This window comes from Colletotrichum navitas, assembly GCF_030913465.1.
Source record: "Colletotrichum navitas strain CBS 125086 chromosome Unknown LY79scaffold_107, whole genome shotgun sequence".
Taxonomy (NCBI): domain Eukaryota; kingdom Fungi; phylum Ascomycota; class Sordariomycetes; order Glomerellales; family Glomerellaceae; genus Colletotrichum; species Colletotrichum navitas.
This window is the reverse complement of record NW_026850653.1, coordinates 111,200-121,055: the sequence shown is the minus strand read 5'-3', so window position 1 is coordinate 121,055 and position 9,856 is coordinate 111,200. Positions and strand designations below refer to the sequence as shown.

Here is a 9,856-nt window from a genome sequence, read left to right as displayed (position 1 = left end):
GATATAATATATAAACCTATAAGGTAGTTTAGGATACTAATAAAGAATAAAGTAATATATATTTTTAATTAATTTTGTATAATCTAGTTAAATTAAGTTATTAAAAAGATAGAAAGGTAGGTAGATATATACTACTTACTATAATATACTACTTACTATATATATACGTTATAATATAAGTATAAGTTAACTTATAGACTAGTGTAATAAGGGTACACTTAGGGTTAATAGTAGTAATAAGGTCTTAGGTATAAGCTACTTTTTACCTTTAGGTAAAAGGCTTTAGCTAAGAGTAAAAGGCTATAATATAATAAGTTAGTAATAAATTAATAGTAGGTCTATATATATATATATATATACTTATAAAAATAACTTACTAGTATTTTTTAATTTTAATTATCTTTAATTAATAAAGACTATATTAGTAAAATAATTACTTTATAATAATAATATATAATAGTAAAAAAGGATACTTATAATACTAAAGAAGAGGCCTAAAGAAAAGAGGAAAAAAAAAAGAAAAAACGTTAAGTAGTCTACGCTAGGTAATAACTATAGGCTAAGTTTCTATAGTTATATATAATAGAGGGCTAGTAGGGCCTAGGAACCTTGTTTTTCTAACTACTAGTAAAGAGGGGGTATATATTATAGGCTAAAGCTATAGTAAGTGTAGTAAGGCTTTACCTACTATAATATATAAGCTAGTAAGGCAGGTGTACTTAGTTAGCGCTTAGTTAGTACCCCTATTTAACTTTATATATATAATATATATACTACTATAAATAGCCTTTTCTCCTTAGTCTAGATTAATTATATTAAGTTGCTATACACCTGTTAAAAGGTAGTACTAACCCTTTACACTAAGTAGTAATTAATATAAATAAAGTGTATATAAAATAGTAAATTTTAGCTATATAGAAGGCAGTAGAAAATATAATAGTTTTTATAAATTATAGTGTATATAGCGCTGTAACATTATAGGGGTCTTTAACTTACCTCTGCTACCCTATAGAACTAAATAAGTAAACTACTTAGTATCTTAATCTGTTTAGGTTATTACTAGCCTAATTACCTAAACTATAATAGTAAATGTTCCTAATGTTATAGCCTGTCGGGGACATATCTCATCCTTATTAATGAAAATTATATAAAATACCCTTCTAGACACTGCACAAGGTAAGTAAAGAAGATTATTCTTATCCCTCTAACCTCTCCCATTAAAACCAGCATTATAGCGTTAGTCCTTATCCTTTTATTAGCTATTAGCTTTAGGTATACTATGCCACACTATAAGTTTATTAATTTATCAAACTAACAGGGCGAGAATAGTTGCACTAGTGGCCAGACTCTTCCTGGTGGGATAGAGCCTAAGTCTCACTTCTGGAGCTGGAATAGCCCCTTCTACCCGGTACCATCAGAAATCGACCCTTCTATACCTGCAGGTTGCGAGGCTACCTTCGTACAAGTCCTCAGCAGGCATGGTTCCAAATATCCCAAGACACAAGAGATGCAAGAAGCCAAGGCGATAATTAAGCACATTCGGACTACCGTAACTCATGGCGAGGGCTTGGAGATCCTAAAGTCTAACGATCTAATACCCCGCTATGTGGAACAGCTTTCACCGTTTGGCAAGAAAGAAGCTTTGGACTCTGGCATATCGTTTTATAAACGGTACCGGCATCTCGCTACTAATCACGACCCTTTTATAAGAAGCGTTAGCGAGGAACGTGTGGTTGACACAGCCTTGCTTTGGAAGAAAGGCTTCTATTAATCGAGAAGAGGCGGCGACCCAGATACTACCAGACGTATTCAAATTATACCTATGACAAAGGGCTTTAATAACTCACTACATCACGGCGGTTGTCCAGCCTTTGAGAAGACTGTTAATGCTCGTACCTCAGAAGCGCCAGTTCAGTGGATTCAAGAGTATTCTAGGCCAATTACTGAACAGGCAAATAAGGCACTACTACCTAGGGCAAACCTTATACCTTCCCAGATAAAGCGATTAATGAGTCTATGTCCAATCAACACAGTAATCAATGGCATAGAGTCGAAAGTCTGTAACCTCTTTACAACAGAGGAGTTCAAAAACGATGAATACGGCGATACACTCAGCAAATACTATTCTTGGGGACCAGGCAACCCGCTAGGCCCAACACAAGGAGTAGGCTTTACTAATGAGCTTATTGCACAGTTAACACAGCAGCTAGTTGTTAACCATACATCAACTAACACAACGCTTACTGGAGATCCAAAAACATTCCTACTTAATAAGAAGATATATGCTAACTTTACCTGTGGTAATATTATAATATCTATATATAGTGCTTTAGGGCTATTTAATGGGGCAGAGCCTCTTAGTCAGACACATATGACACCGTTAGCAAGGGCTAAGGGTTTCTCAATGAGTCGGTTAATTCCGTTTGCTTCCCGCATGTATGTAGAGAAGCTTCAGTGTAGCGGCGAAGCGAACGAGGAGTTTGTCCGGGTGCTGGTTAACGACCGGGTGATGCTGCCATCTGGTTGCAAAGTTGATCGGCACGGCCGGTGCAAGCTGAGTGAGTTTGTGGAAGGCTTGAAATTTGCGAGGGCTGGGGGGCACTGGAATAAATGCTTCCATTAATAGGGATAATTACTCCTCATCATGGGAGTTAAATAGCAATACTATCTTAGCCTCTATAGTGTAGCAATATTGTTTGTCTTGGTTCAGCGCTTGTACTTAATAAGTAACGTCGGATTCCCGTGGTTTAGATCACGGTGGTGTGTGCCCTAGCTGTGACATTGTTACAGTCAGATATCCAACAGTAGAGTTTCCGCTAAGAGTAAAACAAAGATCGATACTCGATAACCGTAACATCAGCGTATCAGTTTGCTCAACACTGCGGTGATGAGTTTTATGGTCAAAAGGTCGTAAGGATAGTTTGTAAAGCTTCTTGTCAGTTAAATCTTCAAGGTTAGATACTATATAAAGTCACTCAGAGAACGCATTACAAGTTTATTGCTAGATAGCTATACAAGGATATGTATATAATGGAATGAGTGCCCTAACATGTTGCTTGCTTCCCCGTTGGGAACGATTTCGAGATGTTAGTGCTTGATGTTAGACCGCCCCTAGCGTATCTTCTAGAACTGCAGTTCAGGTTTTGGGTTCATCATAGTGACTCTACATTATGCAAGGCTTAGCAGGTCGAAAAGGCCGCGCCGACCGTCGGAAAACCTAGTGAGGAGGTAGTTACTTTACTTACATCATCACTAGTATAGTAATGTGGGCTTTTTGCTAGAAATCGTTTTAAGCCACCAAAAATCCAGGAACAGTTTTGTCTTTGGACAGGGTGGTGATAAATAACCAACAAACCAATAAGAAGATAGTCTCAGTAGAGGAGTGAGGCGGCAGAAGTAACGGATAGATGTTATGCTGCCAGCATTTCCACATAAATTCAACAGATATAAAGATCTAATGGGCATCCAGAACTAGCAGTCTAGCAGCAGACACACACTTGATGATTGATACCTATCGCCGGGCATCTATTGCTTTGGATCGATTGGTTCTAATAGATGGGTTTCGCTGCTTGGTTGGGCGCATCTAATTCTTCCCCAGAGGTCGCTGCCTATCGCCCAGCATGCGCTCTGCCAGACCCCTCACTTGCGGATGGGTAAAGAATCTGCCAAGGGATTCTTAACGGCAAATATAGGCAGCGAGATTATCCTCCTGGGTCTAGCATAGTCGCTGGTAGTCAGCCCAGGCAGTAAGTATCTGTCACGATATATAAGCTACTGTTAATGCTCACGTAACAACGGTATCGTTTTATTACGTGACAGTATCTCTCGACTGGGTGCCTTTGAGCCGATGATAGAGAGTGAGTGGCAGATGGGATGTCCCGGGTGCGAGCAGCGTGGCTAATTGATTGTCTAGCAGCAACATCCTGAATAGCTATTTGGAGCTGATACTTGGTGCATTGCTTCATGATGTAATTAATAAGGTATCCTGTGTAAATGGTGATGTTCGGCGATATATATGAATTGTTTGGCTGGGAGAAGGTGCTGGTGTTGATAATGGCGCGGTTATTTGCATGTTGATATGTGGGGCCTACTTATAAGTAGGGTAAGGGATAGTACCTTATAGCAAGAAAATGAACGGCTTTCTTAATTGATATTTGGCCGAATTTCCCCTTTCTCTCATGCAAACTCTTAACCTATCTCAATAGGTAGGTAGAGCTTTGTATAGTATTATGTAAGCTTGTCTATGGCTAGTAACAGTGGGCAATTGCTGTTAATGAGTTGCATGATACACACTATTATTGCTTATTAAAATCGATCTATCAATTAGACCTGTTGCCCTAGCTGTACGGCCTATTATCTAATAGTACTACTGGTATTGGCTTGCTGTAACCATGTGGTGCCTGCCCCCGTACCAACATGCCACCCCATCCCTCCACTGCCCAATGTAGGCAATAATGGGTAGGTTCTGCCAGCTGGGCGCTAACGCCTTAAGCGGGAGGGGTAACTTATATATCAAGTCATATAGTATTAATAGCAAATCCTATTTGGTCCCCAAGAAGAGGTCTAACAACTAACAGTAAATAGTCAACAGTTATCAGGTGCCTGGCGGAGGCCCTGGAGGGCCCCTATTAGTCAGCCCACGAGGAGTAAAAGCCTGCTCCCACCCACGATAGTTAGGAGGTTAAATTCGAATGTTGTCAAACACCATACCTACGAGTCCAGCTGACTCTGACAACACAACAGTTAACTCAACGACCCCACATCCGAACCACCCCCACATCCAAACCATCATCATCACCACGATCGCCACTTCTATCACCACTTATTCCTCGGACTTGCCACCCACCCATATGCAACTTTCGGCCTAGCTAGATAATTTAGATACCCTGGACTCATCCGGACTATCTATATCGCCGGCTTCTGTATTTCTGGCCCACTGAATATGCTCTATGGTGGCGAAGTTACTGTTAGGCGATAGGGGGACCTTTTTCCTCTTGCGTGACCGTTGGTCTTCTAGTTAGGCCTGTAACACGTTAACCTGCCTTTCTAGAAGGGCTATTCTAGATACCTGCTTATTATACCCCTTTTGCACCTTTCTAGATAGTTGACAGATAGTGTAGGTATCTAGTCTATCTAGGCCTAACTAGTTTAACTAGTGTAGTTAATGCTGTACATTAGTAGACTAATAAGCGTTTAACTATAGGATAATAAATATAGCTTTATCCTACTGCTGGCTAGTAGTAGAGAGTTTAACAAAAATATAAAATATAACATAATATAAGAGTATAACATAAATATAATATATATACTTATATTATTTATATTGAGAAAAAATATATGTATTTATATTATATTTATAGTATAATATTAAGTGAAACATATTAATATATAATAAAGAGTAAGAATAGTTAAATCTATTATACTAACTATATATAATACTCTATATCTTTTTGTTTATAGTATAGTATTACTTATAGAGAGTTTAAAAAATATACAAAATATAATATAATATAAAGGCAATTGATTGGGATGCACCAGGAATTGATATGGGCGCACCAGTCTTACGGACGCTCCGCTATTTGCCCTTCTGATTGGTCCAAAAAAAACAGTACATCCCCACAAAGGCGGTGAGGGCAATTGCACTAACACCTCTACCTAGCTCTTCAAGGGGCACTGTTCACGGCCGCAAAAAGGACCCCCTTGGGCTGCCGCGATGGGCTGCGATAGGCTGCTGCGATGGGCTGCCTTAATGGGCTGCGATGGGCTGCCTTAATGGGCTGCCGCGATGGGCTACCTCCTGTGGGCCTGGCAGAATTTGGTTACACTAATAAGAATTTTTTGAACCAATCAGAAAAGCGAATGGCGGTGCGTCCGTAAGACTGGTGCGCCCATATCAATTCCTGGTGCGTCCCAATCAATTGCCTTAATTAAATAAATTAATATAAACTTTTTTAAATCTTATAATAATTATAATTATTATTATTATTTATAAGTTAGGTTAAATTTAATAGTAAAGGTAGATTTAAGATTTAGGTGTATACTTTTATATAGTTAAGTGTATTATATAGCCTTACTTTAACGTATAGGTATTTTAAAGGCTGCAGGTTTAAATCTAGTTTAAATCTAGTTTTCTTAGATTTTTTAAGTTCTAAAATGGCTCTGCCAGGGAGGGTTTAAATAGTACTAACCTACCCTGCTTCTTACGCTGCGCTCTGGGTCGGGATGGGCCAAGACCATCCCTTTTGCCTCTATTTTTTTTATTAAGGTATTATGTTATCACTAAACCCACTGTCTGCTGAGCTTTATTATGCACGGTACTCTTGGGTTGACAGGGGTGGGACAATATCAGCTTGTCTGATCACTCCGTTTAAGATAAATACAAATTGAAGGCAAGTAGACGATAATCATAGAAAGGCTTTACTTTGACTCACAGCACGCCGGGTTTGTGGATAAGTGGCGATCGTATTCACCTCAAGACCGAGTCCGATCATTCCGATCGTGATCAGAATCCAAGGCCCCCATTGAATGTCATGGCGGGGTGAGGAGCACAGACGTTGCCTAGTTCGACGGCATCGTTCAGACGGCTTTGCAACGAAACCCTGCATGAGTTGCCGGACTCAGGTGTCTGATTGAATTATGATTCCTCACTCGGTACCATGGGAACCGGCCGTGTGTATCGACGATGTCGGTATAAAGGCCATGGTGCCGCTTATTGTCCGATTTTGGGCCTTGTGCCATTCCACCCGTGTGCCCCTTACTCGATTTACTATCTTTAAACCGCGAAACTTCCGTCGGATGTCAAGTGTGACACACAATGTCCGCTATCCAAGATGTCTTCGCGCCGGCGCCAGAGCCCAAAACCGAGCTCGGTCGGTATCGCATCCTTTCTACTACCGCCGGTGTCAGGGTATCCCCGCTCTGCCTGGGTGCCATGTCGATTGGCTCGGCCTGGTCGTCATTCCTGGGATCAATGGATAAAGACCAATCTTACAAGCTTCTCGACGCCTTCGTCGACGCTGGTGGCAACTTTATCGACACCGCCAACAACTACCAGAATGAAGAATCCGAGCAGATTCTAGGCGAATGGATGGCCGCCAGGAGAAACCGCGACATCATGTTTGTTGCGACCAAGTTCACCACACAGTACCGCAAGCATGAGCTCGGGCCCGGCAAATGCATCAACTACTCGGGCAATCACAAGAAGTCACTGCACCTCTCGGTCCGGGATTCTCTCAGGAAGCTGCAGACAGATTACATTGACCTGCTGTACGTGCACTGGTGGGACTGGACCACCTCCATCGAGGAGTTGATGGATTCTCTCCACATCCTTGTTGAGCAGGGTAAGGTCCTGTACCTCGGGGTTTCTGATACCCCCGCTTGGGTCGTGTCCGCTGCGAACACATATGCCAGGGCGCAGGGAAAGACCCCCTTCTCCGTCTACCAGGGTCGCTGGAACGTCTTGATCCGCGATGTCGAGCGGGACATCATTCCCATGGCCCGGCACTTCGGCATGGCCTTGTGTCCATGGGATGTCCTTGGAGGCGGCAAACTGCAGTCCAGGAAACAGCTCGAAGCCCGTCAAAAAGCTGGCGAAGGCTTGCGATGCACGTTTGGCCCGAACCAGTCGGACGAAGAGCGCAGGGCCAGCGAAGTTCTAGAGCAAATTGCTAAGGAACACGGGACCGAGAGTATTCAGCAGATTGCCCTGGCTTACGTGATGCAAAAGGCTCGCTACGTATTTCCCGTCGTCGGAGGCCGCAAGGTAGAACACTTGGAGGTCAACATCAGGGCGTTGAGCATATGTCTCACGGAGGATCAGATCCAAACGATCGAAAGCATCAAAAAGTTCCACATTGGTTTCCCGATGGACTTCATTCTAGATGACCCAAGGGAGGGTGGTCCAACGGCTCCTCTAGTGGCTGCTTCCGCCCCGATGGATTGGCAACTTCAAGGCAAGCCCATTGGTCAGGAGTAGAAGTTGGTGGTGTCGAAGGTATGCTCGAAAGCAAGCAAGGGGCAAATCATGATCGAACTTTCAATGCGATAGATCAGAACCAGATAGTTCATTCACATTACTATCCAGTTTCCGAACTCGTCAAAGTGATGTCATAAGTCATCGGCCCATCTACCTAGACACTAGCCAAAAATCTTATTTTATGGGTACAAATGTCTTCTGGACTGATGACCCTGATGAGCAGGAGGATGCCCCTTCTGTAGACATGGAAACTCCCGAAGAGACGATGGGCAATCTCTCTTCTGGATGAGGTTCGGTCTCACCCAAAACTCTTTCAGACCTCCTGACTGTACGATGGACTTTCATTTTGATAGATTGGGGAAGGTATCGCGTTTTGATAGCGGCATCACGTAGAAAGACTCTCAATACTGGGATTGATGCGGCCATGATGGTGATTGCTGTTTCGGCCCCAGCCCAAAGGGTCAGCTCCGCTCCGCCATCTGATTGTAGAGTTAGTATAGAACTTGCAAAGAGTTAATTTGGACATTAAATACGGGAAAAGTCGCCTGCTGTGTCATTAACCGACTGCATGTAGGACGCTTTGATGAAGGCTGCAATTCCGGCGCTATCTCTTGTTAGCTATTGCGGTGCACCCAATGCGTCGAACATCCGGAACTGACAGAACTCCCATACTCAGTGCCACTGAGACGCCAATCTTCTCCTTCTTGCTCAGTCTCAGACCTGACGATGCTTCGGTTGGCGTGGGCCGCACAAGAATCAACCAGGGAATGACGGCCAGAGCGATATCGAGCACACCAGAATATACTTGTAAACTCATCAGTACAAGCTTGCAAAATAATCATGAACCAAAACTTATTACCGCTAACGAAAATGCCGAATGACACCACCCATTTCAGGTCGTAACAAGTTCCATCACTGAATATATCCCATCTCTTCTTGAGAGGAACGCACCCGATCCAGAATGATGAGGCAGAGAAGGCGAATAGAATGTTCATGGAGATGATCGCGAACCAAACGAAGGATTTCTTCCAACCATCACACATACGTAAAAGCGATATGGCGAATGCTGTCTTGCTCCAAACTTGGCCGACGAACGAGCAGGTGATTGAAGCCAGGCCGACGATTGCAAGGACTGATATATTGTCAGCGTTGATGGGGAACCCAGGCCGGCCGAATCGAGATTTGATTATGAATTCGGTCAGAGCAGCATCTGCGACAAGAATCACCTAAAGACTCCGGGGTCAGCAACAACCTGATGACAAAACTTTGGCAAAGAGGCCCCTACCCAAGACGCAATGAGAAGTATATCCTCAAACCTGATCTTCGTATATGAATAGGTTAACTTGCAGTATATCCTTAACCCCAGAAACAATGCTGATAGAGAAACGAGAATCCACAGAACTGTTTGCATGACCTTGGCCTTCGCATCGTCGTCTGCACGTTCGTTGAGTGCTGGCACCGTAGTCTTCGGCTCAGATGTCATCGAATAGGTCTGGTTGGCTGCTCTTGAAAGGAAGTACATCGCTTTCATTTGACTTCTTAAACAATGTTCACATCCTGGTAGGGGCACCACAGCCATGTTCGGTTTCCGAATGGGATACCAGTTGATGAAGTGAGAGTAGCACCTTCATGGCAGAGACAATCAACACATGGTTGACAAGAGTCTGTAGCGGGGCTTTATATTATTGATGGAACTTGATAAGAAGGGCTCTGAAGAAGGAAGAGCTTTCGCAACATCCCTGGACAGAGTCGGGAAGGAGTACCTTGTCATTACGTGAACGGTACCACGCGGGGAGCTGTGAGCCCCATGCAACGCTAAGAAGAAGTAATGCGAAATCCATGGTTGTTGGATCCTTGATCCCTTTTTCTCGGCATTACAAT

At 42.9% G+C, this 9,856-nt stretch overlaps 3 protein-coding genes across 3 annotated transcripts; 2 read left to right on the top strand and 1 right to left on the bottom strand.

Annotated features, from left to right (window-relative positions):
- Positions 1 to 1,279: 1,279 nt before the first annotated feature.
- On the top strand, positions 1,280 to 2,623 carry LY79DRAFT_594412 (histidine acid phosphatase; the record flags this gene model as incomplete). Its single annotated transcript, XM_060561681.1, is given in 5 exon segments — positions 1,280 to 1,293; positions 1,330 to 1,606; positions 1,616 to 1,727; positions 1,782 to 2,300; positions 2,334 to 2,623. Coding segments are annotated over 5 exon segments (1,212 nt in total).
- A 4,191-nt stretch (positions 2,624 to 6,814) lies between these two features.
- LY79DRAFT_527106 (aldo/keto reductase) lies at positions 6,815 to 7,975 on the top strand (the record flags this gene model as incomplete). The annotated part of the gene is made up of 1 exon (XM_060555899.1): positions 6,815 to 7,975. The coding sequence occupies one exon, from the start codon at positions 6,815 to 6,817 to the stop codon at positions 7,973 to 7,975; it is 1,161 nt and encodes a 386-aa protein (XP_060408443.1).
- A 290-nt stretch (positions 7,976 to 8,265) lies between these two features.
- Positions 8,266 to 9,616, bottom strand: LY79DRAFT_677739 (uncharacterized protein). Its single transcript, XM_060564489.1, has 4 exons — positions 9,261 to 9,616; positions 8,835 to 9,201; positions 8,635 to 8,779; positions 8,266 to 8,579 (listed from the first exon to the last, which is right to left on the bottom strand). The coding sequence occupies exons 1-4, from the start codon at positions 9,552 to 9,554 to the stop codon at positions 8,501 to 8,503; spliced, it is 885 nt and encodes a 294-aa protein (XP_060408442.1). The 5' UTR covers positions 9,555 to 9,616; the 3' UTR covers positions 8,266 to 8,500.
- Between the last annotated feature and the right edge of the window lie 240 nt (positions 9,617 to 9,856).

Bases quoted from the DNA above. Each gene is read 5' to 3' on its own strand.
- LY79DRAFT_677739 (XM_060564489.1), bottom strand. From the start codon at position 9,554: ATGGCTGTGGTGCCCCTACCAGGATGTGAACATTGTTTAAGAAGTCAA. The intron at 8,780-8,834 runs GTAATAAGTTTT...TGAGTTTACAAG, and splicing joins ATTCGGCATTTTCGTTAGCG to TATATTCTGGTGTGCTCGAT. The intron at 8,580-8,634 runs GTCAGTTCCGGA...AACAAGAGATAG, and splicing joins GCACTGAGTATGGGAGTTCT to CGCCGGAATTGCAGCCTTCA.